Source organism: Neofelis nebulosa, chromosome 17 (genome assembly GCF_028018385.1).
Source record: "Neofelis nebulosa isolate mNeoNeb1 chromosome 17, mNeoNeb1.pri, whole genome shotgun sequence".
Lineage (NCBI taxonomy): Eukaryota > Metazoa > Chordata > Mammalia > Carnivora > Felidae > Neofelis > Neofelis nebulosa.
In genome coordinates, this window is record NC_080798.1 from 57,708,441 (window position 1) to 57,734,992 (window position 26,552).

Below are 26,552 nucleotides of genomic sequence, written 5' to 3' on the forward strand. Positions count from 1 at the left end.
TTAACCCGTACCTCAGTCAGACGGATACTAAGGTTGTCTATTACTACTCTATTGCTCTATTTCACTGCACACAGATCGTCCTCTGCCCATCTGTGGGGAGGGGGCGTCAATAGGTGTCTGCACACCAACGCCAGGCACGGGCACGTGTGCTTACACGGTGAGCACGCGGACACGGTCACAGATCCCAGCAGGGACAGCGCCCGGTTCCGCCCCTCCGCGCAGCCTGCAGCGGCCCTGGCGAGGTGAAGAGGGGTGCCGGGCACCTCTGTTTAGACTTAAGTTGTAAATTAGGAAACCCTACAAGGTTAGCTAGGTTGGGTGACATCCTGGCAAAAGGGCCTTGAAGACCAGCCTGGATGTGGCAGGGGACAGGAGGTGGTGGGCTAGACAGCAGACAGCTGTCATGGAAGCGCTGCTAGGGTCATGAGCTTGGTGGCTCCTGGGGGGAGGGGGCGTGGCAAAAGGTCCAGGCAGGGAGGTGCAGCCCCGGGCGGGAGAGAGGCCTTCTGTGCAAATCACCATGGAAAAACACGGAGGCCCTTGACCTTTTTGGTTTGTTTGGTTTTTTTTTTAATGGAGATGAAATTCACATAACGTAAAATGAATCATTTTGAGGTGGAATTTAGCACAATCACAGCGTTGTGCAACCCGCATCCGCGTCTAGTTTCAAAGCATCGTCATCACCCCGGAACCAAAGCCTGTACCCGTGAGCCGGGACTCCCTTCTCCGTCCTCCCCCAGCCCCCGACAACCGCCCGTTTCTGGATGCTTCACATATGTGGAACTCTCTGCAAGATGCGACCTTTTGCCTCTGGCTTCTGTCACCGGGCATGATGTTTTCGCAGTCCCTCCCGGTGGGAGGGAGCACAATCCGTACCGTATTCCTTTTCATGTCCCACCTTGACAACGCAGTTCTGGGAGCCGGGAATGAAGCACGTTTTCTCTGTGGCACAGATCGTGTTCCCTCTGGTTCGCTCGGACCAGAGCTGACAGTCTGGGTGCCTGCATGAAACTTGTTCAGCCCTCCAAAGCTACTCGAAAGCTACTACTCCCGGCCTGTCAGGACCAGAGCAGGCCTGGGAAAGGTTCTTGGCCCCAAAGACCCTGTGGCCTATTCTAGGATCTCAGAATCTGTCTCCTCGCCTTGACCTCTCTCACCCGATTTCGAGATTCTGTCCACTCCCGGGTTGGGTGTAAACGACCCCCTCGCTGCCTCCCTAATGTACTGGCCCGAATCCGGGACTCAGAGTCGCCCGCCCACACCTGATGCCCCCGCCAGGATTTGGTCCTGGGTCTGTGCTGGCCCAAGCCCGACACTAGCCTGCAGGATCCTAGGGACGGTCATCAAGGCACCTTAATAAATAAAAACCCCCTTCCTCATCCTGTACCCAGTAGAGGGGCTGGAGTCCCCATGGGGGGTTTTAAATGACATTTGCTGTGTTTCACCCAATTACAACCACACGTGGAAAACAGAAAAGTGGGGCCCGTGGGTGGCTCGGTCGGTTGAGCATCTGCCTCTGGATCTCGGCCCAGGTCACGATCTCACAGTCGGTGGGATGGAAGCCCGGGTCAAGCTCTGTCTGCCAGTGCAGAGCCTGCTTGGGCTGCTCTCTCCCTCTCTGCCCCTCCCCAACTTGCGTACACACACTCTCTCTCTCTCTCTCTCTCTCTCTCTCAAAATAAATAAGCTGAAAAAAAAAAAAGAAAACAGAAAAGCAGCGCTAATAACAAGTGCGGGAAGAACCACCCAGTATTTCGTAGAAGGACCTCGTGGCTCTTCCCCACGCGTGGGACCCGTGTGTGCTCCTACAGAACACCGGCATGATCCTATTGCCTTCTGCCTCTCGTGGGAAATTGGCATAACACATGTTCCACGAGGTAGACATTCTCCTATAGTATTTTGTCCTTTTCCAAACTGTTTATTTGGGTAGTTCTCAAATTTTCAGGAGAGCTTAAAGAATGGGGAAACAAGCAGCTGTGTCCGTTTAGACTGGATGGTGTTCGGCGTTCACACACACACACACACACACGCACACGCACACGCAGAGAGAGTCCTGTTGTGCTGAGCCACTGGACGTAGAACACCCCACAGTCCGGAAACCCGAATGCTCCCGCGCGCATCTCCTCAGAGCCTCCTGAGCTGTTTTCTTCAAGGCCGTGTCCCGTTCCACTAGACGGCGTTCCGAGTGGCCCCTCTGGGGACCCTTAGCTCCGCTGATTCGCTTTCTTGGACACCATTGCCGTGTCCCCGACAGTCCCCTGAGCTCACGCCCCGTTCACAATTCGCTGCGTGTCCCCGAGAGACGTCTAGACCATCTCGTCCCCCCAGGAGGTCTCCTGTTCACCTGCGGACTTCTCTTGCTCAGGGAAGGAGCCGGTGCCAGACGAGAAGGACAACGTGGATGCCACCGGGGAAGGGAAGGAAGAGCCTGGTGAGGAGGGAGGGCGGCGGCAGAAAACGGAGCTGTTTGTCAGGGAAAGCTTCAAGGCCAAGGACGAGCTATTCCCGGAAAAGCCGGGTCTCGTGGGGGAGCTGCCCGTGGACGTCACCGGAGCCACTGAAGGCCAGGGGCCAGGGGGGGCGCCCCTGGAGGAGACCCTGAAGCCGGCCGCCCCCGGAGCTGCCTGCAGAGGTAAGGAGCGGAGAGCCACACGCGTGCGCCCTCGGGGACCCATGCGTCCCCGGGGACCACGGCCTCTGAGCCACGCGCCTGTGGGGGCCGGGCTACTTTCCACCTCCTCCGATTCTGTGTCTCTAGGATGAAGTATACATGTCTCACTTTCTAGAGCAGCACTGCCCATGGGAACATAATGGGGCCATAACTGCATTTTCTGGTAAACAAGGTCAAAAGACACGGGGGAAACACGAAAGGTGTATTTTACTGAATCCGTTATATCTAAAAGATAATCATTTGGGGCACCTGGGTGGCTCAGTCGGTTAGGCGTCCAGTGTCGACTCATGTCATGATCGCGCTGTTCACGAGTTCGAGGCCCGCGTCCAGCTCTGTGCTGACAGCTCGGAGCCTGGAGCCTGGTTCGGATTCTGTGTCTCCCTCTCTCTCTGCCCCTACCCCGCTTGTGCTCGCTCTCTCTCCCTCTCTCTCTTAAATTTTTAAATTTGAAATTCTTAAATTTCCCTCTCTTAAAATTTTTTTAAAAATTTAAAAATTAAAAAAAATAATCACGCAGATCTGGGCACAGCAGGCCGCCTGGCAGGTTCCGGACGCGTTCCTTGGGTCCTGCTTAACTAGCAGATAAACCCGGGACTCACCCACGACGCTGCCCTATGGCTGTGGCATTGGTGAAGGGAGCCAGACCTGGAAAATGCCCCGTCTATAGGGCCTTGAGAGACGGGGAACATTTTGTTCCCCTGAGCAGCCTTGGGGGTCTGGCCGGGGAGTTGAACTGGTCTGACCAGAACACAGGGATCCCAGAAGGAAGGTCCCCATGGTCTGGGAGAGACCAAGGAGTAACCCTGTCCCCAGACCATCGAGGATACAGCCAGAGGGGCAGGGCCACACCCCCGAGTGCCAGGCAGGGGTGAATCCTTTTCCGGCTAAAGGATTTGAACAGAGCAGACCAGCCTCGACGACTCACCCAGCTGAGGCCCACCCTGCTCCCCGCCCCCCCCCCATACTGCCCCACCATCCACGGGGATTTAGAGCCACGCCCTCGTCTTCAGTAACGTGGGAAAAACCCGTCTCGCAGCCTCGCCTTTGACATGCTGCGCCTGAGACCCAAGAATTGCCCAGGGATGAGTTACATCTGAAGGGCCTCGGTCAGGGAAAGAAAACGTTCTCTGGTGCTCAGCTCGCCCCTCTTCAGACGCCGGTCACGCTCTTCAGACTTTGCCACGAGGCTGGAATGCTTCTCTAAGAAGCAGGACTTGTTCTGAATAACTTTTTCCTTGGGAAACACCCGGGCTGCTTTGTATGCCCACGACCTGGCTTTGCCGGACAGCAGCCGTCAACCCCAGGGCCTGGTCATCTTTGTTCCCTCGAAGAGAAGGCCTACCAGAAGGGTTTTTCCCCAGGATTCCGACAGGTGGACATATGACAGGCCTTGTTATTTAAAAGGCACAACACAGGCGTGACCACACGGGGAAGCTGACCCTCCGGGCCGCTGAGGGCCACGGCCTTTGTTTTCTGTGCCCCCCGCGCATCCTGAGAGGGGAGCTGGGCTGGCAGAGCGCGGAGATCCTCCTTCCACTTTGAGTCAAACGACTCAGCCCCAGGAAAGGCAAATCTAAACGGAAAAACCTTATGCTCAGAAAACTGCTTTTCCGTTCACCTTTCCTACGTTAGACAGTCTTGCCTCGTAACTGAAGGACGGAGGGAACCAAGAGATAACCACGTGACCAGCCCTGCTGAATTTCCCGTGCAGATTCTGAGATCCGGGCATGGTCGCCTGAGTCACTGCCCCAGCCCCACCGGAAGTCTGCATCTCGGGGCAGAGGGAGCCGCTAGGAGAGCGGAGGGCACAGCACCCGCCGTCACCGCCACCGTGGAAATACGGCACCTTCCGCCTCGAATTACACTCTCCCTGGAGGAGTCCGCCGAGTCCCGGCGGTCACGAAAACGGTCTGAGAATGACCCGTGTTTCCCTGAGACACACCGCGTGCAGGAAAGCGGTGCTGTTTCTGCAGACACCCTGCGATCAAAGCTACGTCCGACCCTTCCGTCAGCAAACCCCAAAACCTCTCTGAGCCTGTCTCAGCCCCCCGTGAAATGAAAATGGTCTGTCTGCCACGGTGCGGAAGCGACGTGCCCAATAATTGTTCGTCTCTTCCCTGCCCCACCTTTTCCCGGAACGATGCCCAAGCAGATCGTTTCTTAGGAAGCAAAAGGACCCTGGCCCTGCCTTGACTACGACCACAGTGCCATGAACAGGACAAGGGGTGTGGGAGGAAGGGCCGGCCGGGTGGGGAGGCAGACCACGGCAGTAATTACAAGTACGGAGGAGCTTCCGGCTCTCCTCCGAGGAGCCACAGGGATGGCCACGTGGAGACTGTGACCGCCGGGCCTAGTGAGTGAAGGCCCAGAGGGCCAGCCCGGGGCCGTCCACAGAGGCCACCACAGAAACCCTCTGCCCGCCTCCTCGTTTCATGCTAAATCGGTGTCCAACGTGGCTCTGAGCCAAACTGGACCTAAGTGTGACAAGAAAAGTTGAGCTGCTGATGTCGACTGCCTGCAGCCATGAGACTCAAGAGCAAGCAGAGGACGGGGCCACGGACAGGGCCTGGGGGCCACGGACAGGGCCTGGGGGACCACGGATAGGGCCTGGGGGCCACGGACAGGGCCTGGGGGCCACGGATAGGGCCTGGGGGACCACGGATAGGGCCTGGGGGCCACGGATAGGGCCTGGGTGCCACGGATAGGGCCTGGGGGCCACGGACAGGGCCTGGGGGCCACGGATAGGGCCTGGGGGACCACGGATAGGGCCTGGGGGACATGGATAGGGCCTGGGGGCCACGGACAGGGCCTGAGGGACACGGATAGGGCCTGGGGGCCATGGATAGGGCCTGGCGGCCACGGATAGGGCCTAGGAGACATGGATAGGGCCTGGGGGCCACGGATAGGGCCTGGGGGACCACGGACAGGGCCTGGGGGACACGGATAGGGCCTGGGGGACCACGGATAGGGCCTGGGGGCCACAGATAGGGCATGGGGGACACAGACAGGGCCTGGGGGACCACGGATAGGGCCTGGGGGACCACGGATAGGGCCTGGGGGACCTGGGAGAGTAGGAGCCTCGAGGAGGAAGAGGAACCCATCCCCACTCCACGGTCCCCGGCAACCCCACGTTATCAGCGGGCACCTGACACTCGTGCCGTGAGCGGGGACAGGCGGTCCCAGTGGGTGGTGGGCTCAGCCCCTCCTGGGCAGGGCCGGGACCCTGGACTCTCGAGCTTGCCTCCCCCGCGTCTCCCCAGTCGGCCTTTATCTCCTTGATAAATCTCTGGCCCCAACAGGGCCTCCTCCCAGGCGCCTGCGTATTCTGCGCCGCTCACCGGCTGGTACGGTTATCTTGCCGGAGTCGCTGCCGAGTTCCAGCAAGAGGGAGGCTTTTTCCTCTCGCCTCTGGTTTAGACAGAGCCCCGTCCTCATCTGGGGGTTCTCGCGGCTTCCGTCCCAGGGGCTGGCCTCCCCCTCTTCTTGGGCTTGTCAGCCCAACCACCGCGCGTGCAACTAGCCCCAAGGTTAATAACTCTGTGCTTGTTCTTAGACTCGCCCCCCCAGACTGCGGCCACTGAGGGTGCGTTAGGCACGGGACTTGATGGAGAGGAAGACTTGGGAACCACCAAATCGGAGGCAAAGGAGAAGCTCTTCATCGATGTACGTAGAGAGCTGCATCTGGAGAGAAGTGTCCTCTTGACAGTTGCTATTAGATCACATCCAAACCTTCAAAACCCTCACGCCCCAAAGCGCGCTCTGCGGCCAACAGGCCTGACATTCCCAAGCTGGCTAGGATTCACTCCGGACCTCGTGACCAGACCCGCCTTCTAACACGACCTCCCCGGGGGTTCGTACACGGGCACGGTCGAGATTGAGCCGGGCTGGCCCAGAGGTTTCCCCGGGAGGTACACTGCAAAGCAATCCCGTCCCGCTAGCCTCATGCAGAATTGTGGAGAACGTGACATTTATCACGGGAGCCTCTACTCCTCCGGGGACGGCTGTCCAGCCAGCGGCGAATGCCATCGTCCTGGCCCGTGGCCGCTCCGGCTTCCTGACCGAGGGCCCGTTTGGCCTTGAGAACACCCCTTCTGCCAGATGTTCCGTTTGGGGACCGGTCGTAAATGCTCTGGCCTGCAGGAATGGGAAGCGTGGGAATTCACACATTTTGTCAGAATCCCCAGGAAGTGTGTTTGGGGGGTGGGGGGCAGGCCAAGAGGTGGGGTGGCATTTCTCACCCCTTTATTTCCATGCCCACCAGACAGCCTCTCTGGGCACGAGCGGGCCCCTTTAGCTTAAACCCATGCGCACAGCTACGCCTGCCCCTGCCTCCTTCTTGGCAAACCTCACGACTGCACGCGAGTCAGTAAGAGTTACGCGGCGCGGTCCACGTCCAGAGTGGGTCTCTAGTTTTCCGAGCCTATGGATGCTAAGGAACAAAACAGGATTAATTGGAGAACCCGCTGTGTACGGGAAGATGGCTAATACTTCTGGTTCTTACTCTGCCTGGCACTGGTCTCAAAGGCGTGTGTGTTGATGGCTTGAACCTTCCAAAACTCTGCGAGGTGGTAGGTGCCATCATCAACCCCACTGTACAGAGGAAGGGAGTGAGGAACCGGTACACTCGTGGTGCACTGGGTTCGGGCCCCGTCACTTTCCCCAGACGAAGGGGCCGTGTCTCTAAAGCCACAGAGAAGCGGGGCGAGAGGTAGCCATTCCCGCAGACCTCGGTCACTGTCATCGCTGCGGTCTGGGTTCCCGACGCGTGTGTGAGAGCGTGCACGGTGGCCCGTCGGGTCCTTCCTCAGTTCTCCGGGCCACGGGCCGCGCGCACGCCCCTGCCGCCCCTGCGTGCGCGTCGCCTGGTGACGGGGACTCTCTGCTCTTCTAGGACCTGCCCGACTTGGAGGACAAGGACGCCGGCGAGCCTCTGGACGGCCAGGACGAGGTCATCAGCCCCGCCTTCCCGCACGAACCTCGTGTCCCGTCACCCCAGGCTTGTCACTTAACGGGGCACGGCCCCTTGGCGCGAGTCAGGCGCTCCGGTGCCACGGCACTGCGCCCTCGGCCGTCCCTCACCAAAGGAAGGGCGGCTGCCACCGTCGCCCGCTTCTGTGAGGTCCTCCCGAGGGCACAGCGTGTCACGACGTCCAGTACCTGCTTCTCATACATAACTACCTGACCACGCGTCTCTGTCCTTCTCGGGTACCGTACGCTCGCTTTCGGGACGTCTGTCCTACAGCGACACTCCCGACGGGGAAGGCGAGCGTCCAGGGCAGGATGGGGTCCCCCAGGTGGACCGGAGCCGCCTCCCTCCAGCATCACCGGGGCCCGAGAGAGAGGAAAGCGTGAGACACCGTCTCCGTCCAGGAGCTCATCACGGAGGAAGGAAACACACACGAGACCACAGTCCTCGTGGGGGCCTCGTCCCCAGGGGGCCACATCGGGTGGAGCGTATGGCAGCCCGAGGCCGAGGCTCAGAGCGGAGCCCAACTGGAGCCCCGGGAGGGCTGGCGTGGCAGGCACAGGGCGGGCGAGGCGAGCGTGGCCGCACAGCGACAGGAGGTGCAGAGGACCGCGCCCCTGCCGGGGAGCTCGGCTCCGCCCCGGGGGCTCCGGACGGCTGGCCGAGGGCATCCGTCCTGACGCCCGACTGCCCGAGGGCACGGTGCTGGGCTCCCGCACGCCTTTCTTGTGCGTGACGACAGTATTTTATGAATCAGCGCCGGGCATTTGACCGTGACCGCCGTGAAAGCAGAAACGTTCACACGTCTTTTCTCTCTCAACAGGTGTGCGCTCCAAAGGTGACAGCCATCTCGAGCTCGAGTGACGACAGTGACCCTGAGCTGGACTACTCCTCACTCCCAGAGCTGGAAAACATCCCAGATACCCTTTCAAACATATTCGCAATCCCCAAGGACACCTCGAGGAAGGCTGAGACGCCCTTTACAGGCATGTTGAAAGTGGCAACAGCAAAGAGGGTCTTCGAAACCCCAAGTCTTAGGGACGCTAAGTCCCCACACCCACTGATTCAAGAGCTCCACGACGAGGGACCCTCAGGCCAACCACCGACGCCCCCAACCTGCCGAAGGGACACCGCACCGCCCCCTTCCAGTGAGGACGGGGACAGCGGCCTACTCTCAGCCTCTCCCCCAGGTAACGCCACCCTACGAGGCTCGGATGGTGGGGACACGACCCGCTTACCCCAGACCCAGGGAGGGCGGCCGGCGGGCTGGAGAGGGCCAATCACAACAGACCACGGAGACCACTGTAGATCGTGTCCGTGTATGGCTCTGACGTTGCTACTCGCTGGCCTGGGCGGACGGCCGCACAGCTGACACGCTCCTGGGCGGGCAAGCGGGCGTCTCCGGGGGCCTGGGGAGCCTGTGTCTGTCGTTCCCCGCCCCTGCCCGATCCTCGGCCTCTCCAGACCCAGGCTTCCGAGGGGGGGGTGGGGAGCGTGGGACAAGATGACAGCGACCCCTGGCCGGAGAGTGGCGTCCTCCGCGCGGACGAGTGGCGTAGTGCCGGCAGGGAAGGGAGGTTCGGCAGGCAGGGGGCGGCCGGCTGGGGGGGGGGGGCACGTGAAGTCACAGACCAACACATCAGCCTGGCCTGGCGCCGGGGGCCCACACACGTGGCCGGGGAAACGCACGTTTGGGGAAGCGGGTAACAGGCAAACGGGGTGGGTCTAAGTAGTTCAGGAACTGTCGCTGGCTCTCTGTCGAGCCCAGACGGTTCCTGCTCTCACCCAACACTAGCTGGTAACCAGATTTCTTCCTTTTCTCCTTAAGTTCACTCGTTCATTTCGAGACGGAAAGAGAGACAGAGAGAGCGCGCACGCACACACGCACAAGAGCAGGGGAGGGGCAGAGAGAGGGAGAGAGAACCCCAAGCAGGCTCCGCACTGTCAGTGCCGAGCCTGGTCCGGGACCTGAACTCACAAAACGTGCGATCACGACCTGAGCCAAAACCAGGAGCCGGTTGCTTAACCGACTGAGGGCCCCAGGCGCCCCTGCCAGGCTCCCTTCCCGACACCAGCTCACGTGGTTGCCTCAAGGCCCACGCGCAGGAAGACATGGGGGTTGACCACGTCTCCAGAGAACACAGTTACCCTCTCTCCCGACTAGGAAACATCGCCGAGAAGAACGGGCCACGGCTGGAGACGGAGCTCGCAGAGCCCGAGGCGGGAGGCCGCGAGGACACTGAATTTGGCTCGGACTGAACCCCAAGGTGACCCTTCCGCCCCTAGACTGACGGGGACGGTGAGCCTGTGACCAGGGTCCCCCGTGGGCGCAGCCACCCTTGGCCGGCCTCCCCTTGCTTCCAAAGAGCAGCCCTTGCTGAGGGCGCCGGGTACCCAGCTCCCCCCATGCTGGCGCCCCCCCCCCCCCAAGTGCAGACGGCCAAGTGGGACTGCAGTCCCACTCAAAGCACGTGTCGCCCCCCTCCGCCCCCCCATCCTCCGCGGTGTGAACTGTGTAACCACGCACGTCTCCCACGAGCATTACAGACACGCCAGGACCCACCGAGTCAGGGTGTTATTTAATATCTGTGCGAGTCGTGTGCGCCTCTTTCCCTCAGGTGCCCCGAGAAAAGGACCAGTCTTCTCCTCACGTGTGATAAGAAATCTGGGCGAAGTCCTGGTGTCCTGTGACATTCTGGGGGCCCCTTTTCCCCCCAGGACAGCAGGATCTTTCACTGAGCCACATGCTTCGGAGGACGTCAATTCACACGTTACACGTCAAAAGCCACGCAAAGGGACACTGCCGGGCTCGGGCTCAGCGGCCGAGTTTATTCAATCCCTAAACGCAGGACCGAGCGTCTCCCCATAGAGAACATTAGATCCTGGTCGAAACTGCTCAACAAACACCAACTAACTGGCACCAGCAGCCTCCCTGAGCACGGCGAGGCACCCGCACCGTGACCCCAATGTCGACGGGGCCCCTGCTTTTAAGCGCAACACTGTCCCCTGCAGGGAACGAATCCCAACAACACGGACCTTCAGGCCTTTGCACGGGTCGACGAGACCACCGGGGCCTTTGCAACATGCGGTCGGGAAGGAACTTCGAGCAAAAGCATAAACGGGGAGAAACGACTATTTTGCTGTCCCCGTGGCTCTGACTTGGCTCCCGATCATTTCTGGGGTATTTCCTGCAGTCCCGTGACCTCCAGGAAGCAGAAAGGTCTGCCCCCTGGAGACTGTTCTCTCCACTTCCTGGGCTCCAGCCTGGAAGGGGCGGCTGTCGGAGAAGAAGGGCTCTCGGGGTGGGGGAGCAGCTTCCCGGGGCCTCAGAAGCCCATGCGGGGCTTCCTCCTCCTCGGCTGAGAACCGGAGGGGACAGGCGCCTGCTGCCTGGAGGGGGTGGCCCAGCCGCTGGAGGTCTGGGAAGAGGGCACGGCGGCACCTCCCAGCGTGTGCCTTCGGAGCGGCCGCTCTGCTGAGCCACCCTGGAGGGGCTGCTGCCTGGAGGGGGTGGCCCGGACGCTGGAGGCCTGGGACAGGGGTGAGGAGACGCCTCCTGGGGGGTCCCCGCGGAGCGGTAGCTTGGCCATGTAGTCCCGGAGCGTCTGCTGCCTCTCCGAGGGGACACCCCGAGCCCACGGCTCCTGGGTCAGCTCCTGGGAGGGCGGGGTCACCGGTGGTCGAGGCCCGGCCTCAGGGGACGTCCGGTCTGGGCTGCGGGGGGGGCTGGTGGCGTCCGAGAGGTCCAGGCGGCCACTGAGCGAGGAGAAGGTGCCGGACAGCTGAGTCCGGCGCTTGTGCCGCTTGGGCCGTTTCCCGGGCCCCGAGCTCCCGCCCTGCCGGCTCTCCCACCAGGCGGCCGCCCGGCCTTCCCAGGCTGCCTCCAAACGCGCACTGAGCTCGTCCTCGGGGCCTGGCTCGGGGGCAGGGGGTGGCTCCGCAGAGCGGACGGCGCCCAGGTCCCTCCGCAGCAGGAGTCGCCCTTCGGCCATGGCCGCACGGAGACCCTCCGGCACCTTCTGTTCCATCTGCCGCGGTTCCACGCAGCCTAGCACACGGCGGTGGGAGAAGTTGGGTGCTGCCCACACGGGGGGAGGCAGGGGTACCTCCAGCAGGGCCTTCAGCCACCGGCCGCAGCGGGCGGTGGCCTGGGGAGTCCAGGAAGCCACGGGGGCGCCGGAGGCGAGCCCGGGGTCCGCCTGGAGGCGGAGGCGCTGGTCGAAGACATCCCCAGCCGCGGAAAGCTGGAAGAGAAACAGGACCGGCGCGGAGGCAGAGGGCAGGAGGGCGGCAGCCAGACCTGGAGATGGGAGTGACGGTGACGCCGGGGCCGGGGGGGGGTGCAGTCCCCCCACCCCCACTCGTTCCCCTGCCCCAGCGCACCTAGGGTTGGCGCTTTCAGACGCTCCTGCAGCCGCCACTGACTCTTGGGCTCCAGCAGGGGGAACGCGGAGAGGGAGTCGCTGCTGGACGGGAGAGACTGGGGGGGGCCCGCCAGCCGGGGCGCGGAGGCCCCCGTTCCTGGAGGAAGGACGGGGAGCTGAGGGGCCGCCCATCATCCTGCGCCCCTGCCCCCGGCCCCGGCCGGCCCCTCACCTGCGAGCTGCAACAGCCGCAGGTGCCCGCCCTGGCCCCCCAGCAGCAGTGGCTGTGCGTGCCCGGGCTGGGGCGGGGGCAGCAGCTGGGCAAACAGGGGGGCGGAGGGGAGGTCGTGATTCCACTTCAGCAGGGGCACCGAGGGGAGGCGCTCATCCACCAGGTAGAGCGAGAACTGGGGGCGACGAGAAACAGAGAGACCCAGGGCTGTGACTGAGTATGTGATTGGGGGTGGGGGGGTGGGGGGGTGGGACACGACCAAGGGTACATGACCAGACTGCAGGGGCATCCGATGGGGGTGAATGTGGGGGAGGCCGCGACCAAGGGGCACTGCGACCGAGGGGATGCGACCAGACCCAGGGGGCCACGGGTGACTGCCCATGACCGAAGGGGGCACGCGACCGAGGCGCGAGAGAAGTGTTTGATGAGACGGGTAGCTCTGTGTCCCCCGTGTATCCCGGCTCTCAAGATGAGCCGAGGCCCCAGAGCTGACCCAGCGCTGTGGCTGACCTGCCCGCCTCTCCCCCCACCCCCGGCTAGCGTCATATGGGAGGCATTTCCCGGGTGTGTCAGTCACCCCGAGCGCCACACAGGGACAGGCTCTCAGGAGAGGCGCAGAGGAGTCTTGTCACATAGGAACCCACTGGGCCCTCCCCGAACCCGCCCGAGCCTGGAACCTACGCTCGACACACACCTACTAACACCCCAAGACTCCTGGGGGATGCGGGGGGCGGGCCCTCGGGGGAATCTCAGACGCCCTGTGACACCCCACGCCTTTCTTCCCTCAGCTGGGCCATCCCTGGGGCTGCCTTAAAGCTCTGCTCAGATGTGTCCTCCCCGCGGGGAGGTCCCACCCACCGGTCAGCACATTTCAGGGGCTCATCAACTCATCGGAAGAGTCTCCGGGGTGTCGTCTCTGTGATTCCTGTTTTGACCATCGTGTCTGGGACGGCGTAAGGGGGAGGAGGGAAGGGACCGCTCACCTGGGTCAGGATGAGATGGAACGTGGGGCACAGGGGCTCGGGGCCGCACCCCCCCAGGTACCGGGTCAGCAGGACACGCTCCCCTTTCTGGCACGCTGCTTCTGCCCCGCCACGAAAGAGCAGCAGACCACACCCGGGCGGGCCCTGGGGGAAGAACCCAGGTCAGCTCCCCCGCGCAGCCGGGGGCCGCGGCAAGACCCCTGACAGTCCCCCCCACCAGTGGCCCCCTGGGGAAGCCCCCTCCCCGGCCCTGCCCTCCCCCATGTATCCCCTCTGTCCCTCTGCTGTGCCGGTGCCGGTCCCCTCCCCTCACCTGAGTGTCGATAATTTTCACTCCGGTGCGGTCACCCACGGTCAGCACCCGGGGATGGGCCGTGAAGTCTGCCCAGCGCCAGGGAGAGGGGTCCCGGAACACAAGGGTCTCGGGGTCCTTGTAAATTTGCTGCAGCCTTGGGGAGACGGGCCAGCCGTGGGCGGGGAGACGGGGACCGATGGGGGGGTGGGTACCAGGGTGACACGGCCCGGGGTCCAGGACGCGCCGGGGTAGAGGACTGCCACAGGAAGGGGGCATACCCATCCTGGGGGGTCCACAGACAGACGGCTCCCGAACGGCTGCAGACAACCAGCTCCCCAGGCAGGTGAGGGCTGCGGGGCACAACTGGGGTTAGCTGACCTCCCCTTTCCCACGCCCACCCCCTCGCAGAGCAGCCCGTCTGAGCCCCTCACCTGAGGCTGATCCCTGTGGCCCCCTTCCCGATCTGCAGCACCCGGAGGGGGGCGGGGCGCCCCTGCTTACTGACCTTCCACAGGGCACAGTGGTAGTCAGACCGGACAGCCAGCAGGGCTGAGGGGTGGAGAGGGTCAGGGTCAGAGTCAGGCGGCAGGCCGGTCAGTGAGGGGGAAAGGACGGAGGAAGGGGGTGTCCCAGGGACTCACCTTCCCCTTGCACGGTGTGGGTCACCACCTGCCGGACAGGCCCTCGGAGCTGGATGTGGCCAGGGTCGCCGAGGGCCTGGGGGTCACCACCTGGGGCCACGCTGACCTCTTGGAAATCTGGGCCTCTCGCTAAGGACAAGTGTGTGAGCTCTGGTCACCGCGAGCCCCCGACATCCTGCCCTGAGACCATGCCGGGGGCATCTCTCGCCCCACGGGGAGCCGCCTTCACGCCCTCTGGCCCGGCGGGAAAGGATACGCAGCTTGTCCAGGGCGCCTCCCGCAGGGTACACCAACTGTCCCACCTGGGGCGTCCTTCCGGGCACCCAGGCCAACGCGCCCCCGGTAAACGCGTCGTCCAGGAGGAGCCGCTCCCACCGCGTGGCCAGCTCCTCATGCAGCAGCTCTCCCAGCAGGCCGGCCACAGACGTGCCCAGGACGGGGCCCCCGAGGATGGAGAACCGGCGCTGTCGGAAGCTGAGGGAAGCCCAGGGACACCTGGGGACAAAAGAAGGGCAGGAGGTGAGGCTGCGGCAGTGGCAGTGACAGAGAGGAAGACTAGGTTCCATCCCAAGGGAGGCCAGGCCAGTAGGTGCGGTTTCCATCGACCCAGAATCTCTTCCTTTGGGAAACGACCCTATTCCTGCCACGCACCCCCCCCCCCGCCCCGCCCCGCACGCTGCAAGGGTGGTCACATGTCACTTCTGGCTACAGTGATTGCCTCATAGAGAAGCAAGACGCACAGACCAGGCCAACCACGCCCTTCCCAGAACTTCTGCTGGTGCCCCAGGAAAGACACCGGGTTTCTTCCTCGAAATCAAAAGCTCTCTCACTGACACTTAGAAACAGTTCGTCTAGGATAAGCCAAGCAAAGCCAAGTGGATGAGAAAAAAAAAAGACAGAGCCTTATTAACGTTACTTGAGCACCCAGATGCAGCCATGCCTGCGGTCCGTGAACCGAATTCTCTCTTCCACTTCCAGCTGGGTGTGGACTATGGCTCATGACTGCACGGGGCAGGGGAAACGACCGTGACAGAAACCTACGTCCGTGCCCTGGCTCCTTCCACCCAACCCCCCCCTCCCCCCCCCCGACCCCCGCCAGCTAGGCCTACTGAGCCCGGCCTTTCTCACTAGCCACTTGCCCCCAGGGCTGGTGTCCACCGAGGTCCTGGAGCAGACTCTTCACACTGACCACTGTCTTCTTCTTAGAATGGCTCTGTGTGGAAAGGCCTTGTCAAGCTCGCACAGCCGACGTTACCCCAAGAAGCGGGGAAGCCTCTCTCCTGGTGGGACCGGGGTTACTCACCCGTGCTCCCTCTAGTTTGAAATTCTCCAGCATCAGCTTCCCCAGGGGCGCAAAGGCTATGTCCCCGTGGTCCCACAGGAAGCGGCTGAGCTGCAGGAGAGGAGGCCAGGTCACTAAGCACAGCCCTGGCACACGACACTGGCCACCGTGCACCTACCCACCTGTTCTGTCACATCCAGCACGGCCCGGGGCTTTCTTCGGAACGGGATACCTCCCCGGAAAAGCAGGTCCCGGGCGGTCACCCCAGGGTCCCAGGGATCTGAGGGAACAGTGAGGCTGGGGAAGGGGTTCGTCTCGGGAACCAGAAAGGGCCCAGAAGTGGAGCCAGGTGTCCCAGATGACCGGAGGGAAGGCCTTTGGGTGGGGGGGTGGGGGACAGAAGTGACATGGGAGCAGCTTGGGAGGACCAAGATCCTTACCGGGACCAGGAGGCAGCAAGGGAAGGGGCCCGGGGGTCTCCGGCTCCCAGAGCGGGGCTGCGGCCGTGCACGACACCCCATTCTGAGGAAACACAAGCCCGACAACACCGTGAGCACGGTCCCAGGCGCTGGCATGTGTCATTTATTAACTCACTGGTACAACGGTCCCTGTGCTTTACTGGCGAAGAAATGGAGACCCAGGGAGCCTGGCCCCAGGACACAGCTAGCCAAGAAAAAGGCCAGGAGCCTGGGGCCAATCTGCACTTCTGACCCACAGCCGCGCTGGCTCTCAAAGAAGAAGCCCCCGTGCCACTACCGGTGACCCGAGTGCCGCCTGACTCTCGCTTCTGCTCGGGACACCACGCGGTTACTTACTTGGGGAGCCCACAGGCCCGCCCACCTGGCATAATCCTTGGGCAGCCTGTCTCCGAGGGGGAGCCAGATGGCTCGGGCTTCCAGGCAAAGAGCCTTGTCCTTCCTGTCCCAGAGGCCTCTCCTTCCCTTCCGCCTCATCCCTTCCCACGCACCCCCGCCCCGCCCCCCTTCATCCCCACTGTGCTGGTTCAGAGCCCTTATCATACTCGGTAATGATTTTATCCTTTCCCCACTGGTCTGTTCTCACTCAGCCGAACCCTTAGTCCCAGAGGCAGGGGGTGTATGTGACTTACTCACGCTGGATTCTCAGGGCCTAAAAAGGTACCCGGCACCCTGGAGGGGCTCATCAGTGAGCATCTGCCGGGCAAATGTGGGAAAAACTGAGCGGGGCGGGGGGGACGAGCGAGGCGACAGCTCCTGCTCAGGAAACCCTCTGGGGAGAGTAGGGCATCCTCCGTAACCCCAAGGCGAGGTTCTGCGTGGCAGATTTGTGTCTTGGCAGATTTGCACTAATGCAAAGCCACCCTGCATCCTGACGGTGGGTGTGAATGCTGGAAAAGGAGGGGGGCAGTGGAGGGGCTGCTGCCGGGGCTGTCCCCGCTATCCTCACCTGGGAGTTCTGGGCCAGGGGCTCAGGCAGGGTGAGCGCGTCTCTCCAGCTGCACATGAAAGACAGGTCAGGGGTGTTACTCACACCAAGGGGGCCGGTCCTAAACAACGTGGGTGGGAGCGAGCCGGGGAAGTCCATCCTGGAAAACAAGAACCACGCGTCGAGAGCTTTCTCAGAGACTTGAACCTGACAGCGCCCTGCGGGGTTCCCGGTGGCCAGGGGTCAGCTTGTACCATAGCTGTCACGCGTCATAACCACACATTTGCAGGCTACACGCCCTGCATCCCAGGCTACGCTCCCAAGACCAACTCAAGTTCACCCAAAGCCAAGGAGTCCTCTTCATCTGTCTTCCCACCGTCGGGTACAGTACCTTGCAGAAAATGCAACTGTGTGTTGATTAATAAGAAATTTATGCCTTGGGGCGCCTGCGTGGTTCAGTCAGTTGGGCGTCCGACTTTGGCCCAGGTCATGATCTCACGGTTCGTGAGTTCGGGCCCCGCATCGGGCTCGGTGCTGACAGCTCGGAGCCTGGAGCCTGCTTCGGATTCTGTGCCTCCCTCTCTCTCTGCCCCTTCCCCGCTAGCACTCCTCTGTCTCTCAAAAATGAATAATAAAAAAAAAAAAACCATTAAAAAACTAAATAATAGTAAATTCATGTCTAAAGGATAAAAGTTATAAAAAATAGATTTACGTCAAAGGGCTCTGCCAGATACAAACTGTCCCTTGGAACTGCCACTGCGTTTTACGGGTTTATTCTGTAATCCCCCTACACCCCTGCATCTCATGCAAAACACCTGTCACGCGGAAGCGCGGATAAACGCTTCTCGAATGAACGAATATGTGTTTCTCATGGCACATCAGCCTCACTCTAGGTAGTCTTGCCAGACTGTGAGCTCTCCCAGGGCAGGGTTCCCGGGGCTGGCTGCTGCCGTCCTCCCCTTTCCCACAACAGAACAGGTGAGGGCAGTGGCGGGAATCAAAGAACGGCTCAGTGAACCCTTGTGCAAAACACTGGCTTCCCCGGGACCTTCTGTCCTGAAGGCAGTTAGGGAGTACCCATGCCTCCCAGAGGGGGCTGCATCCCTGATAAACCAGCGTGGGCACGTCTCCAAACACATCTCCAGCTCACGTCTAGCTCATCTCTTGTGCCTGGGCTCCAAGCACACTGACCTCCTTAGGGATTTCTTCGCCGTACTGCCTTTCACTGCACACCCATCTCTCCGCTGAGAATCGACATCAGCATCCTTCCCACCCACCTACAAAATCCTGGGCAGGTTCTCCACCCCCCACACCCTGCACTTTCTCCAGAGCACGCACTGCGATGTATGATTAGATATTTACAGATGCAGCTATTTGATTCAAAACTGCTCCAACAGCCCCCACGGGGAAGGGACTTCACTTCTTCCCAGGGCCTCGGTATACGCTCCACAGTAGCGATTCGTGCACATAAATTGAAAGAACAAATCCAGAAATGAACGACGAGAAAGGATCCAAACAGCCTCAAACAAACCCAGGCAGGCAGAGGGCGCTGGTGGAGCCCACGAGCTCGGAAAAGCCCCCCGGACGAGGCAGCCTCATTTCCCGCCCTCACCTCCGACCGGCAGAGGCCCCGCGGGAACCGCTGTGTGCCGGACGGCTGCTGCCACGCGTTGCATTTGTGGGATCCTCACCGCACCCCGAGGCAGGAGCTGCCAGCCCCCTGTGCGGCGGCTGGGGAACTTGTCCCCAAAGCCACACGGCGTGGAGCCCGCGGACTCGCGCACAGACCAAGCCGGAGCTCCGCTCGCAGCCCGGAGACTCCCCCCGCCCCGCCGTCCGGGCGGCGCGCGCACTTACGTGGCCCGGGCTCTGCTGTGCTCATCGGCGACCTGGACCTCCGCGGGGCACCTGCCTAACCCGCACGCCACGAGGGAGCCCGCAAACTACCCCCCGACTCCAGCGCCCGAGATGGAACGGCACCACCACGGGTATTAACGGTCTTCCGGGCCGGGCCGGAAGTGCTCCCTTGAAGGCAGGAAGTCCCGCCTCCCAGCCTGGCCTGCGCGGCCGCCGCGGAGCGCCACCTCCCGGGTGGAGGGAGAATGGTCATGGAGGCGGCACCTCGGACAGTAGAAGTATATACCGTCCCCTCGGGTCCGTGTAATGAAGGTCAGTTTGATGCGGATTCGAATCCCATCTCTGCAGGCTTGCTGTTCAGTATTAAATTAATTCATTCAACAAACACTTCCTGAGTACGGAGCACTTACTATGAACCAAGCGCTGAATCAGTGAGTAGAAATCCAAAGAATTGTCCTCACATCTGATGTATAAAGCAGGCTTTATAACCAGCGATACATGTACCCCTAGAGTGCATGAAACTCTCCCAGTGGTCAAGCAAATATAGCTCTAAGCACTGCTCCTCAAGTTCTAGCTTCCTTGGCATCATTTGACCGGCGTGTAAAACAGTTACTGGGTGGGGTGGAACCCGATCCTTTGCATTGCTAAATTCCCAGTGGATGCTGATTGCACTTATGTGTGTGTGTGTGTGTGGGGGGGGGGGGGTCACGCTTTAAAAACTACCATGCAATCATAAATCTTACCATTATCTTAACCCAATAGCTCTCAAGCTTGAGCGTGCAACAGAATCCCCTGGAGGGCTTATCAAACCAGTTTGTTGGGCCCCACTCCCAGAGTTTCTGGTTCAGTAGGTCTGGGATGTGATTCGAGAACTTGCATTTCTAATGAATTCCCAGGTGATGCTGATCCAGGCACCACACTTTGAGAACCATTGTTTTTATTTTTTTAATATTTTTTAAATGTTTATTTTGAGAGAGAGGGACAGAGTACAAGCAGGGGAGGGGCAGACAGGGAGGGAGAGAGAGAATCCCAAGCAGGATCCACACGCAGTGTGGAACCCGACATGGGTTCTATCCCAGGACCCTGGGATCATGACCTGAGTTGAAATCAAGATTCAAATGCTTAACCGACTGAGCCACCCAGGATCCCTGAGAACGATTATTTTTAAAAGATCAATTTCTAAGGGTCTGATTTCAGTCTAAGTGTCTGAGAACTTTTTCTCCAGTGCGCGTGAATCTTTCCTGCCCGTCTTCCCAGGTCAAACGTCCCTGGATCCACCAACTGTTCCTTCTTTGCCCCAGCATCCACTCTCCCTGGTTAGCACCGTCAGACCCAAAGGTGGCAATCAATAGCAGCAGCGGCAACGGCGACAGATCTTCCGGACTGTGAACCGAGTGGTCACATTTTCCTGTTCGCTGGCTCCGGTAAGACTCAGTTAAATTTGTGGCCCCTTAAAACAATTGCGTACTGCATCATAGACCGTGTGTAAATTGTCCTCATCTCTAACTTCATCTTGTTTTTGCTAGTTTTCCTTCATCCCTAGTCCCTTATCTACTGTCCGGTGGTAGTTTTATAAGCCAACTTAAAACCCCTTCGAAAAAAAAAAAAAAAAAATGCCGGGGGTGCCAAATGGTTAATTGTGGCTAGAGGCTTGGGGAAGGCCTCCAGTGAAGTTTTCCAAAGCAGATCCTTCAGATGCTGGGCAGCTGCTCCGATTGATAACACCTAAGGACTCCCCCCACCCCCACCCCACGCAAGCTTATTGGTTGGGGGCGGTCTGGTGTGATGAGTGTAGTTGGGGGCATCTTGGGGCGGGAGCAAGGGTGAGGCTTTGGATGCGCATCCCCAGGCCCCTTCCCTGGTCTTCACTTCCAGGACCACTCGGGGTTGGGAGAACACGTAACGGGAACCTCGTTCTCCTTCCTCCCCTCCAGACTCCTTGCTTGAAGTCCCCCCGCCCCCCGCCCAGGAAGGGCGAGATCGCTCAACCGGGGCCCCGCATCCTGGCCGTTGAGATCCAGGAGGCTGGCCTTCCAATTGGCTGGGCAGGCTGTCCGACATAGCCCTGCAGGCTCTCATTGGCCAGCAGCGAGGTGGGGGCGGGGCTTGCCAGGCAAAGTCCGCCGAGCCCCGTGCTCCTCACGTGAAGCCGCGCCAACGTGCGTAAAAGGGCGCAATCAGAGCGAGATTGGGTCAGCTGTCCCCTCGGGTCCCCGCGTTCAGCCATGGCTTCAACAGCCAGCGCCGCCCCAGGCACGGATGACGGCGGCCGCAGGAAGCCTCGCCTGGCGGCGTCGTTGCAAATCAACCCCAGGCCCAGCCCCTGGCAGCCCTCAGCCAGCCTGGGCCAAGACCCCTGGGAGCCTGCGGTCGCCCCCCGTGTGGAGAACGACGACGACAGGGACGGGCAGCCCCAGGCCTCGGCAGCACTGGACGGTGGGCCCAGGGCGGGGACCGGAGTCAGGGAGCTGGGGGCAGCCCGGGCACGGGAAGACTTGGGGGCACGGATGGGGAGGTCCCCCAGGGTCTCTGTCCTGCCCGCAGGGCCCGCCGGGGACCTCCAGAAGGCGGCCGGACAGCTGGGCCTGCAGCTCAAGGACCCGCCGCCAGGCCAGGCCGTGGCCTTGCTCACCCAGTATGCAGCCAGTCTGGGCGTCTCCCTGGTCTTCCGAGAGGACCAGACGGCAGGTGAGGCCCCAAGGCCCGCGATCGCAGCGCTCCCTGGGTGGAGGAGGGACCATGAGCTGGGCCTGAGCCTGGAGCCCGCCTGCTGGAGACCTGCTGTGTGCCCCACCCAGACATCCAACTGGCGAGGTCTCAGCAAGTCGCCCTCTGAAAGTTCCAGCAGGTTAAGGGATTTGGCCCAAGCCACCCAGCCTTTCTGCACTGTTTTTTTCTGAGGGCTAAGTCCATGCAATTACAGTTGCCATGCCGACATTGTAGCTCCCAGAGTGACTTCTCAAGCCCAGTGTGATCATGGCAGCCCTGGATGGAGCTGTACTCGTTACCCTGTCCTTTCCTCTTCCCCAGTGTATCCCCCCCCACACCTCTGACACAGACACACAGAGCAGGACCCCAGGTCCCAAAACCAGGTTCCCCTATGCCAGAGCATTCCCAGTTTCTAAGGAGATGGTAAGAGAGTTATCTGTCCAGCTGTTGGGTGCGTTTGTACAACTGCCGAAGAGAACCCCAAGTGAATAGCCCAAAAGGTACCGTATTAAAAACGTACTTGGGTCTTCTTTTCATCATGGGTGGTAAGGCAGCAGGCGTGGAAATGACCGTCAAAGAGGAAGAAGTTCAGATCCGTAGGAAAAGGTGACAGACCTCACCACATAGGGCCACAGGGGACAGGACCAGAACTGGTTGGGAGGCAGAAGGGGGGGGGGGAGAGAGAAAAACGCAGGGCCTTTGTTGGGGTTTTCTTGGGAAGGAATGGTTGAGGCAGGGTAGGTACGCTGGGTAAGCCTAGGATTGTGCAAAGCAAGGCACTGAGTAAGTTTTGGGCTTATGAGGGGATCCCTACTTGCCCAGTACCTGTCTGTGGGGTGATCTAGGGTTGGTGGCCGGGGTACGAGCTCTGGATTGGTTGGTTTCTGTGTCAGAGGTGCGTTTGCAGGGAAGTGGTTTGTCCTCTCTAGGAGTTAGCCAGTCCTAGGAGAGGCGGTCTCCAGGATCAAAGCCCCAAATTCAGAAGCATCAAGAATGCAGAAAATAAGAAGACGGGTTCAGCACAGACGATCATAGCTCACCTTCTTGGGTCCTGGGCCATGAGCCAGGCCCCTGTTGGAAGGGCTTCGGCCACATGAACTCATTGAGCGTTCATGACTATTCCTTAAGAGAGGCATGGTATTGTCCCCACGTTACAGACGGGAAGGCTGAGGCCAGAGAGGCTGTAGCCGGTTTGCACTGTGTGAACCACTGGGGTTATATCGCCTCTCCCTTCTGCTTAGGATACCCCTGCCCCTTGTTTATGTGGGTGGGCGCTGTTTTTAGTTCTAGCTTTTATTTGGTAACATTGTAAGGAATAGTAAGGAAGAGCTCCTAGAAGCTCTTCACCGAGATCCAGTTAGCCTTTTCACCTTCGTTTTGTGGATGTCTCTCTCTCCCCCTCTTAATGTATATATAAATACATTTTTTTTTTCTGACCAAAGTTAGTTTACCCCTTGGATGCCTAAGTGTATTTCCTGAGAACAAGGACATTATTTTACATAACGACGGCGAGTGATCAAATTCGGGAACGAGAACACTGATGTAATGTTGTAACCTAACGACCACTCACACCCGCGTTTTGCCGGTTGTCTCGGTAATAACCATTTTCGCACGCGGCGTGACCTGTCGTGTAGCTGCCACGTCTCTTCAGTCTCCTTTTATGTGAAACCACTCCCCGGCCCGTGTTTGTCTCCAGGAAAATTGATGTTTTTGGAGACTAAAGGCTGGTGGTTTCGTGGAAAGTCCTACCATTTGGGTTTATGTGTCTCCCCAGGACCGGGTTCAGGTTATGATTCTGGGCACAAGCGCACGTGGTAACCTCCTGTCCTTGGCTGCACCAAGGGGTGCACCGGGAGGCCCGTGCTCTGTCCCACCATGGGCACCGTTAGCTGGGGGGGGAGGCCTGAGTGCAGGCGGGGTTGTGGGGGGGTGGTCCGCCAGGTGTCTTCACTTGCCCCATTGTGGTCAATCCGGCCCCAGGAGCTTCTCCGATGCCAGGGCTCCTCCTGCACCCGCCAGGGGGCATTCCGGATGTCCTCCCACAGGGAGTGAATCTCTGCGCTAAGGCTTCCGCAACAGGAGTCCAGACCTCGGCTCGTTGCAGGCAGCCCGGTACTTGGAAACGGATTCCTCTCTTAAAGAAGGAAGACGTTTTAGCCAAGAAAGAGAAAGCGTGCTGCCGACCGAGGAGCAGAATCAGCGAGCAGATAAAACCATTTGATGCCGTGCGTGAACGCGGGGCTTTGAACACAAGCCCTTGGCCACGGTCCCCAGAACGAAATCCGTTCCTCGTGCAGGACTGCCGTGGATCCACACTACACGTTTGGAGTGCATTCAAACGTGTTGTATTTTGTGGTAGTCTTTTTAATATTGCTACTCATTTTTCACGTGTCATTATGTCATTTGTAGTGAATGCCCCCCTCTTATTTTTCGTGGTTTTCTTTTGTGGCAAAATTGCCCGACGGCCAATAGGTGGCAGTGAGGGTAGGGGTGGGGTGAGGAGGAAGCGGCTGAGGGGGGCCGTGGCTCAGATGGGCCCACTGGGGGATGGACCGTGGGCTCGCAGCTTCACCCCCCTCCCTCCTTCCTCAGACCCCTGCCTCCCCTTCTCCGTGTGTGCAGAGGTGGATGGCCTGCTCTGCCCCTCTGTCAAGGCCAGCAGCAAGCCGGAGGCCAGACAGCAGGCGGCGCTCTCCGCCCTCCGCTACATCCGGAGTCAGCTGGGGAGCCCAGGTGAGGGGGGCCGGTGACCCCAGTGGGGGCGTGTGCACGGTTGGGGTGTCGCAGAGACCATCTGGGCATCAGGACCTGGCCTGTGGGGAGCCGGGGAGCGGGATGTGAGCTGACCCCTGCCCTAATTCCTTTGAAGCCTGCCCCCCCCCCCGGGGGTGCAGGGCTGGCCGGCCGGCCAGGGGCAGCCCAGGAATTTGGGGTTTCTGGAAGATGATCCGATCACACTCCCACCGATGGAACTTCTTGGCTTCCAGAAGGACAAAAAACCAGAGGGCAGGCGCTGGTACCCATGGCAACCTGCCCCCTTGTCTCTCTTCCAGAGTCCCCAGAGACCCCCAGCAGTCTTCCACTCCATCCTCTGAGTGTAGGTAGGTGGGCCCCCATTGACCCGGCCCCCGTGGTGAGGAGAGGGGCACAGCCTGCGGGGCCCCCACCTCCCCCCTCCCCCCTCCCCCCCACATGCAGAGAACATCCTGACCCACGAGCAGCGCTGCGCGGCCGTGGTCAGCGCCGGCTTTGACCGTCTGGTGGACAAGACCTCCCCATACTGGGCCTGTAAGGGCACTGTGGCTGCGGTCATCCTGGAGAGAGGTAGGGCTTGCCCCGCCCCGCAGCCCCCACCCCCCTCCTGGGCCCCCTGCCTTGGCTGGCATGTCTCCGCTTCCTCGCCTTACAGAGGTCCCCGGCGCCAGGGGCCACGCTAAGGAGGTCTACCAGCTGGTGGCGCTGGGTACAGGCAGTAGCAGCTGTGCCCGCCGGCTGCAGTTCTCGGGCCGGCAGCTCCACGACGGCCACGGGCTGGTGGTGGCCCGCCGGGCCCTGCGCAGGTGAGGGACGGGCAGGGCAGGCACTCGGGGGCAGCCCCGGGGCAGGACGCGGGGCCCCACGGCCCCAGCTGCTTCGCCACCTGCCTCTCCCAGGTTCTTGTTCCGGCAGCTCCTGTTGGCGACACAGGGTGGCCCTAAGGGCAAGGAACGGTCGGTACTGGCCCCCCAGCCTGGGCCCGGGCCCCCCTTTGCCCTCAAGCCCCGGATCTTCCTGCACCTGTACATCAGCAACACCCCCAAGGGAGCTGCTCATGACATCTAGTATGTTGGGGGTCCGGGGTGGGGGGGTCCCTCGGTCTGCCTGCATCGGGGAGGGCAGGATGGGGGGGCTAGGACAGCCCTGACTCTCGCGTCCGGTGCCTGCGTTCCCCCTGCCCCCCTGCAGCCTCCCACCGTCCGCTGAGGGCAGCCTCCTGCACAGCCCGTCCTCCCGCATGCAGGCCCACATCTGCGGGGAGCTGAGGCCCGTGAGCTACGTAGCGCCCGCCCTGCGCGACACCCACGTGGGCTGCCTCTCCACCAGCGACAAGCTGGCACGCTGGGTCGTGCTAGGGCTGGGTGGCGCCCTGCTCGCCCACTTCCTGCCTCCCCTCTACGCCACCAGCCTGGTCCTGGGTGAGGCCCCTGGTGGGGGAGGGGGCGGGGGGGGGGGAGCTGTGGTGAGGGTGGAAGGTGGGCTCTGGGTGGGGTGTGTGTGACTCAGACCTCGTTCCGTGCCTCTGTCCCCACAGCCGACCCCTGCCACGACCCCCCAACTCTGAGCAGGGCCATCCACACCCGGCCCAACCTAGACGGGGTCTTGGGGCCCTATGCCCGTACCACGCTGCACCTGTTTGCAGGGCCCCCTGTGGCCCCCTCGGATCCTACCCCCAGTGCCTGCCATGGCCTGAGCCTCAACTGGAGCCTGGGGGACACCGACGTTGAGGTTGTGGATGTGGCCACCGGGCGTGTGAAGGCCGAGTAAGAAAGGCCGACGGGCGGGCTGGTGGTGAGGGGTCCCTGTCTCCCTGCCCACGGGGAGGGAGAGTATATCTGGTCCCCAGCTTGGTTCTAGTCCTAGCTCTGGGACCGTGGCCAGTGCTTCCATTACCTACCCTGTGACACCCGTGAACCCAAGATCACCAGGGCGAGAAAGGAGGTGGCAGGAGAGGCGTGGCGCGGGCCTGATAGTCTTTCTGCCATCTGGGATTTTCACACCTCCTCTCTCCAACTCCAGGACCTCCCTTGGGCCTCCCTCCCGCCTCTGCAAGGCAGCCTTTCTCCGGGCCTTCCGCCAGGCTGCCAGAGCTCTCGGGAAGTCCTGCCTCCTGGCCTTGAAGACCTATGAGGCAGCCAAGGTCAGCGCCTTGCCACCCCTGTAGCCCCTCGGTCCCGCACCCCCAGCAGGCACGCGCCCCCCCACTCTCCTGTCCTGTCCTAGGCCGGACCCTACCAGGACGCTCGCAGGCAGCTGTCTCTCCTCCTGGACCAGCAGGGCCTGGGGGCTTGGCCCTCAAAACCACTCGTGGACAAATTCAGAGACTGAAACTGACCTGCTGAAGCGGACGAGGTCCCCGAGCCAAGCTGGACCCTGCTGTCTCTGGGGAAG

At 61.2% G+C, this 26,552-nt stretch overlaps 3 protein-coding genes across 9 annotated transcripts in view; 2 read left to right on the forward strand and 1 right to left on the reverse strand.

Annotated features, from left to right (window-relative positions):
- DNAAF1 (dynein axonemal assembly factor 1) overlaps window positions 1-10,770 on the forward strand; it is a 23,349-nt gene extending 12,579 nt beyond the window's left edge. Inside the window, exons 8-13 of one of the 4 annotated variants that reach the window (XM_058707190.1) lie at window positions 2,366-2,632; window positions 6,225-6,334; window positions 7,563-7,619; window positions 8,461-8,827; window positions 9,802-9,904; window positions 10,256-10,770. In XM_058707190.1, the coding sequence (XP_058563173.1) occupies window positions 2,366-2,632; window positions 6,225-6,334; window positions 7,563-7,619; window positions 8,461-8,827; window positions 9,802-9,896 (896 nt within the window). In that variant the 3' untranslated portion in view covers window positions 9,897-9,904; window positions 10,256-10,770. The remainder of the gene's footprint in view (window positions 1-2,365; window positions 2,633-6,224; window positions 6,335-7,562; window positions 7,620-8,460; window positions 8,828-9,801; window positions 9,905-10,255) is intronic. The other 3 variants (XM_058707191.1, XM_058707192.1, XM_058707193.1) reach the window with 3 other exon arrangements.
- TAF1C (TATA-box binding protein associated factor, RNA polymerase I subunit C) lies at window positions 10,201-18,849 on the reverse strand. The gene is made up of 15 exons (XM_058707189.1): window positions 18,696-18,849; window positions 16,860-16,998; window positions 15,875-15,956; window positions 15,617-15,714; window positions 15,456-15,545; window positions 15,292-15,365; window positions 14,409-14,647; window positions 14,153-14,269; window positions 13,943-14,060; window positions 13,790-13,861; window positions 13,530-13,665; window positions 13,217-13,360; window positions 12,234-12,408; window positions 12,021-12,158; window positions 10,201-11,937 (listed from the first exon to the last, which is right to left on the reverse strand). The coding sequence occupies exons 2-15, from the start codon at window positions 16,995-16,997 to the stop codon at window positions 10,964-10,966; spliced, it is 2,595 nt and encodes an 864-aa protein (XP_058563172.1). The 5' UTR covers window position 16,998; window positions 18,696-18,849; the 3' UTR covers window positions 10,201-10,963.
- On the forward strand, window positions 18,848-26,552 carry ADAD2 (adenosine deaminase domain containing 2). 4 transcript variants are annotated; one of them, XM_058707198.1, is made up of 13 exons: window positions 18,848-19,126; window positions 19,953-20,119; window positions 20,571-21,131; window positions 21,240-21,383; window positions 23,997-24,137; window positions 24,458-24,505; window positions 24,603-24,728; window positions 24,814-24,964; window positions 25,058-25,225; window positions 25,350-25,579; window positions 25,696-25,924; window positions 26,181-26,301; window positions 26,385-26,552. In XM_058707198.1, exons 3-13 carry the CDS (start codon window positions 20,921-20,923, stop codon window positions 26,487-26,489), a joined length of 1,674 nt encoding a protein of 557 aa, XP_058563181.1. In that variant the 5' UTR covers window positions 18,848-19,126; window positions 19,953-20,119; window positions 20,571-20,920; the 3' UTR covers window positions 26,490-26,552. The 4 variants fall into 4 exon arrangements, with proteins under 4 accessions (XP_058563181.1, XP_058563177.1, XP_058563178.1 ...); XM_058707194.1 differs by having other exon boundaries at window positions 20,571-21,383; XM_058707195.1 differs by having other exon boundaries at window positions 19,997-20,119; window positions 20,571-21,383.